Source organism: Montipora capricornis, chromosome 3, assembly GCF_036669925.1.
Source record: "Montipora capricornis isolate CH-2021 chromosome 3, ASM3666992v2, whole genome shotgun sequence".
Taxonomy (NCBI): Eukaryota; Metazoa; Cnidaria; class Anthozoa; order Scleractinia; family Acroporidae; genus Montipora; species Montipora capricornis.
The window spans coordinates 2,492,579-2,499,192 of record NC_090885.1 but is presented as its reverse complement, the minus strand read 5'-3'; the positions used below and the strand labels follow the sequence as shown (position 1 = coordinate 2,499,192).

General features: G+C 38.5%; 1 protein-coding gene across 1 annotated transcript in view; it reads left to right on the top strand.

Moving 5' to 3' along the window:
* The window catches only part of LOC138041055 (astacin-like metalloprotease toxin 3), an 18,902-nt gene extending 12,653 nt beyond the window's left edge, over positions 1-6,249 (top strand). Inside the window, exons 8-12 of the mRNA XM_068886833.1 lie at positions 137-218; positions 3,844-3,879; positions 4,350-4,487; positions 5,283-5,521; positions 6,095-6,249. Coding sequence (XP_068742934.1) covers positions 137-218; positions 3,844-3,879; positions 4,350-4,487; positions 5,283-5,521; positions 6,095-6,172 — 573 coding nt within the window. The 3' untranslated portion in view covers positions 6,173-6,249. The remainder of the gene's footprint in view (positions 1-136; positions 219-3,843; positions 3,880-4,349; positions 4,488-5,282; positions 5,522-6,094) is intronic.
* The last annotated feature ends 365 nt before the right edge of the window (positions 6,250-6,614 follow it).

Here is a 6,614-nt window from a genome sequence, read left to right as displayed (position 1 = left end):
CGTACCTAGCTGCATGTATTCACCATTAACAATGGACAACACGCTTACAAATAATCAATTAAAAAGGTAAAATGGCCGGTGTAATAAAGATAATAAAGACGACAAAATTAAAGTGTTGTCTGTTGTTATTTGCTAGGTTTCCATTGGCAACAGGAGAGCACTAAGTCCCATCGATGTTGAGCAGATGATTCGGCTTTATAAATGTCGCGAATCATCAAGTAAGTGTCGGTTTTAATAATAATGATAATGATAACTATAATGATAATGATAATAATAATAATAATGGGAAGTAAAGATGCAATAGCAAGACTATGAAATTATTCAGCAGAAAGGCCTGTTTAAACGTTTTTAACATTTGCTTCAACACGCATTCAACACTTTCTTGAACCAAATGTTCGGTGCGTCTGAACAGGTCGTCAACCATTGCTGAAAGCGTAAATAATGTTGAAAGCTTGTTGAAAGCGTGTTGAATCACGTTTAAGGGCCCAAAGACGGATTTTTCGCGCGTTGTAAAGGAAGTGAAATGTTACTTCCGGTGACTGACGTCATCATATCATGAGCTGACAAGAAAACCCACTCACAAGCAAAAGTCACCGCACAAACTGTTGTTTCCATCGAAGGTTTTTCCTCGCCCTTCCTCGCGCTCGTTCTCAGATCAACTGCGCATGCGTAAGCGAACTGACTTCCGGTTTGAGAAAAAGCTAAATTTCCCGCAGTCTTTAAATTGAATTATTATTATTTTTTTTTTACATGGCACATTTCACCCCCACATACAGAATATAGCTTAGCATTGATTTTTCAAATCATCTTTTTTGAAAAAGTTATGGGTATTTCAGTATCGTTTATGTCTTTAAAAAGAACACTTTTCAAAATAAAAAGAAAACCATGCTTGGCTGGATGCAGAAGCGAATACAAATTTATTTATCAAACCATCGATTAAATACCCAAATTGCGTAGCACGGAGACAAATTTAGAGTTTTCTTTTATGTCACGTGACCATGGGCATGGCATGATGACGTCATATTTAGGGTCATTGGCTTATAAAAGTTGGAAACTGACCAAAATAATGCCAAATTCTCTCAAATTACTTAATCATTATATCCTTAGCAACGCACCTCAAATCGGTTTAAACTTTTATTCAGCGTCGATTCAACTTTTCCTTTGTTCTCGAAAATGTCGAATGGTGTTGAAGCCCTTTGAACACTCTCTTCAACAATTGTAAAACACACGCATGCTCACATCAGGTCGCAAAAGCCGCGTATTTTATCTAAACGAGAGAGTTTGGTTTCTAGTTCTTAGTTCCTCCCAATCAAACTTCGCAAAAGTGTTGGTTCTTTTGTTGGCGCAATGTTGAAACCTTTGGAACGGCCTCCGCAAAACTTTGTTTTTGCGAATGACGTCTGAGTTTATGATCGTGTTGAACATTCTAGCATGTTGATTTATATAAGGTTTTAGGTTTTGGTTTGTTGATGTAAGTTTTCAGGCTTTAGAGGTGTTATACTTTTTAAGAGATCTCCATTGTTTGGTTACGTTACTAAACGCACAATCTGTGTTATTAGCAGGCATTCGTTCGTGATAGAGCGAGTTTCAATCAAGTGTCGTAAAACCAAAACCAAAGTAATTACTTTGGCCAGTCAAAAAGGACGGAGACAATCCAGTAAACCAATCAAAACTCAAAGTAATTGCACGTAGCCGACACAAAGCGCGGGTAAATGTCCACGCGCAAGCCACGATTGCTTTTGGTTTCACTTTTGGTTGATTGGTTTGGTTAATTGAGAAAATGGCGCGAGAACTTTGAACCAATCACTGAGTGAACTAGTGCAAAACCAATGCACTTCGCTAATTACTATCGACACTCAATTGTTGAAAACTGTTCTAAACTGCCTTATAATAGCAACTTTATTCGTTCAATTCAATGAAAGGGAGGGATATCAGAGGTTATCCCTATCGAGGGTATCCACCCTCAGCCGGATGTAATCGACTGAGAGTAGATGTTCATAATCCAGATCGAAGTCTCGATCTGGGATGAAATGAGACCCATCAGTTTTCGATATTATCTATTTTTAGGATGGCTCCTGCTAGATTTTTGCGCAAAATAATCGTGGCGGTATTGTGTTACTTGCGCGATTCATAATCTTGCATTGATCACGAGCGATCCCTCTTGCGGTTTCTTCAGTTTCAGGGCAATCAGAGACGTTGAGGTCATCCGAACCCAATCTGATTGGCCATAATTTAGCGGGACCTATATTTTAAATTTAGGTAATACACGAAACTGATGGGCAAAGGACAAATGAGAGAAATCGAATCTTTTGGGTGGCGGACTTTTGCTGAGAGTCGATTTTGATGAGGGAGAAACCTCGGAGAACACGGAGAAAAAAACTTGAGTCAGGTTGAGATCGACTGAATCTCCGCTCACATACCACCTCATGCACCCTTATGGCCGGGGAGAGAGTTGAACCCGGGTCGCAGAGGTGAGGTTGATAACCGTAAAGGACTCCGCTGATTGTCTTGATGAGTATCCGAGGATGGAAGGGAAATGACATATAATATCCAACAAAGAGCCTCAGCTAACGCTTCAACTTCAATTCATCTTTGAGACCTAATAATAGTAATGATGATAACAATAATAATAATAATAATAATAATAAATAATAATATTATTATTATTATTATTATTATTTTATTATACTTTATTCGACCACGTAAAACACCCAAGAGCCGGAGGCTCGTTGTAACGTGTACGTGAACTAAAAATACAAAAGAAAATTCCTGAGCTATTTACAAGATAAAATTTATCAATACAATTCAGAAATATTCTAGAAACCACCAACTATCTATCAATACAAATATACTATAAACACTCATGTAAAAGCTACAAAAGTCTATTGGCGAGCTTGAAAAAAGGGAGGTCTTTTTCCTCCCTCACCTTGACTGGGATGCCATTCCATAATCTAGCACAAATATATGAAAATGGTTTATGCAAGCAGTCTAAATTAAAAGGTGGCAGCTTTAATCGAGAGCCACTACCGCGTAGATCATTGTTGACATTCAAAACGTTGAATCGTTTACTGAGATAGCTTGGGCCCTGCTCATTCATACATTTATACAGAAGCACTAAGGCTTGAAGACCTAGGCTTGAAGACCTAGGAATTTTCTCGTTATAAAAAGAAAATTTGATAATACAAGTTCGCTGTAATCAATAGCTTGTGTATAGTTTTCATATTCCAGTCCGGTCGCACTTTAGTTTAATCACAACTGTTGTGATAAACTGATGAGGTCCAGGTATGGCACGATGCCGTTCAGGTCATACAACCACACCTGACGTATGATGAGGGTCTCACTGTACTAAATCTGCCAACGCTATTTGTTTGGAGGGAATCTCTGTATAAATCCTTTTATAAAGCAAATTGCGACGCAGACAGCGAACTGCATGACTTGCTACCCGAACGCATAAACCATAAATACGAGCTAAGAGATCAGAGAATGCTGCCTTTGATCAATGCAGAACAGTATTTGCCTTTTTGTGCCAGTAAATATATATACGTATATCTTTTTCACTTATTTGCAAATTATTCTTATATTCATATTCTTGAGTTTTCTCAGGTTGTTAATTGCAAGTCAAGTTAATATTATAAGTAAAATTATTCATATTTATAAACTTATATAAATTCTATATGATTCTAGTGCAGTGTGTGTTGAAGTGTTTAAAGAAGACGGGCAATGACTTTCAAACCTAAATACGCTTAAACTAAGTTCACCGTAATTAACAGAAAATAATAGAATGGTAAATGGTATTGATAAAATCACTTTGACCATGTTGTTATTGTACCTTTGTTTTTTCAGCTCGGCCTCCAGTTACCATTCCACCACGTCCAGCAAGTAAGTCAGTGCGCATTGATAGTGTCTCGTTTCTATAGACTTGAGGTGGCTCAACATTAACTGTATCACCAAACAGTTTTGTTACAGTATTACGTGCGGAGACAACAATTATTGTTCAACAAAATGCGCTCAACATTGTTCCGTAAGTGGTTACCCTGACAACATGACAGCCATCTCAAACATGTTATATTTTTCTCTCTAATTAAAAAGAGCGCTTATTAACCACCATTATTTATTGTTGAAAAACGAAATGCAAGTTAAGATGGAGTCAGAACTACCTTTACGATTGGAAGTTTTAATGTAACTCGGAATTTTCTCCATATAGCAGTTTTCAACTTTGCGGAAAGACTCATCATCTTCCTTTGATCAAATTAATACAAAAAGTGCTGACAAAACGGGCTTCCTTGGATTGCGTAGTCAAATTTAGGGTTTTACACAGCATACTGTAACGATCTGTTCCTATTCTGCAGCTTTCAACTGCAATTTTGACACAGTTGGAGCCCTGTGTGGATTCAACCAAGCGACTGATGACGCATTCGATTGGAGAAAAATCAAAGGACGAACACGATCACGTAACACTGGACCAGATGGCGATCATACTGGCGGTGGTGAGTGCCGATCGAAGACGCAATCCAATGACCTTAATACAAAAAAACAACGTATAAAGTGAAATGACAGTACATTGGCTTAAAAGAATGACTCGGTCTATGCGACCCATCACTGGGCGATAGGTGAAGTGCACGGACGCCTCTTCAGTTATCGCAGTTTGCATCCACCTGCCATTAAGTTGTACCGACTCAAGGTGCTGAAAAGATCGACTACTTTTCTCTTTTCTCAGTATGAACCAAGAGATTCGCTACTGTGGTCATGGGTTCAATTCTCTTGAACCAACACTTAAGGTCGTAAAACACCGAACTAAGGAGAAAGTGTTGCCTTTGTAATTTCATCTGCTTGGAAAGGCTACAGCTTCAAGTCTTTTCGGATAAGGAGGAAAAACCGCAGAATGTCATTGGATTTAACCACGATGAAGCATGATTTACCACAAGACTCAGATTGAATCATAGCATAGCTACTTTTAACATTTTTTTACTGCGCATGTTCATGACGCATGCTACATTACACATATCAGGGACTACACCCTTGTTAACTAGGTGAAGTTAGATGTCCGGGTGAGTGTAGTCCTGAGAAGGACTGTTCTGGGTGACATTGACTGACATTTCAACAAGCTAAGCGGAAGTCATCTTCATTGTCAGAGACAGGTTGTCGATACGTCAGTCAATGTCATCAAAACCGACTCTGAGTCCTTCTCAGTCGACTATTCTGCGATTCAATTTTTAATTTCTTTTTCTTATCATCAAATTTGGGCTTAATAATCATTTAAACGTCTTGTTTACCATCGATAGGTTTCTATATATACATAGAGGCTTCTTCTCCCCGAAGATCCGGCGATAAGGCTAGAATTTCACGCTGGGTGCAGCTCACGGGAAAGTCCTGCTTGAGGTTTTTCTACCACATGAAAGGAGATGGCATGGGAACCCTCAAAGTTAAACTGAATGATAAAGTGATTTTTGAGAAGTCAGGAAATCAAGGCCCTCAGTGGCAAATGAAAGAACAGCGACTACAAGGCTCTGGGTCTAAAAAAGTGAGTAATGCTGGTATTAAAGTAGTACTGAACCGCTAACATTACTGCCTCACTTAAATAGATGGTTAATGACTGTGTCAATGCAGTTGTACTGAAAAGGAAATGATTTAGTCCAGCAGTAAGACAATAACCTTTCCAATGAGGAAAGGTAGTGTGATAGTATTATACGAGACAGATTGGAGGAGCAAGTGGTTTGGGTGGATCTTGGGTGGACCGTGCGCTACTAGAGAACCAAAATTGTAGTAACCACTGAGAGTCCCGATCTTTCCGGCAATTTCGTACCCAGAGTCTTTGGGCTCTTTGGTCAGCGGTTGATCGCCAGGCAACCGCCTTCTGACTAAGGAGCCCTAGGAGATTGCTTTCGGGGCCCACAATTTGATGTGATCTTTGTAGAAAATTAGAATAATATTTCTTTTCAGCCGTTAAAGCGCACCATGAAACTATAAATAGGTTGTCGTCAGTTGTCTATTTTATATTTATTGAAGTATTTTTTAATTTATTGTATTTTATACCATAACTAAGCGATGTTGTTGTTGCAACATATTACAAACAATAACGCTTTGTTTATTACAGCTCGTTTTCGAAGGAATTAGAGGACAGAGTTACAAAGGAGATGCTGCGATTGATGATATCAAGATATACGACTGTTAAATATGCGCATGCGTGAAGAATCAGTTTATGACGCAACATTGTAAAACGTGAAATAAACTAAGGGATCTCGCACTCCATCATGTCTCCTATTGTGAATTTTTTTGTTAATTTCTTGGATTGCGCCCCAACCGCCAACTTGTGAAAATTGGTTTAACGTTGTATGTACTCTTATCGACAACGATATTCGTCATCACAGTGGTCAAAATGTTATGGACTCACGAGGCACAGCTGAGTGATTAGAAGGCCACGATGAAACTTTCGGCAAAAGTTTGAAAATATTCTGTCTAGCAGATTTAGAGCCACCTTTTAAAAATTCACAGAATTAAGGTGGCTCTGAATCCGCCAGACAGAATTTTTTCTTTCTATTGCTTTTCAGAAATAAAAAATAGGGGTCACCGAGTTCGTTTTTGAGATATAAGCAACTAAAGACAAAATAAAGGGT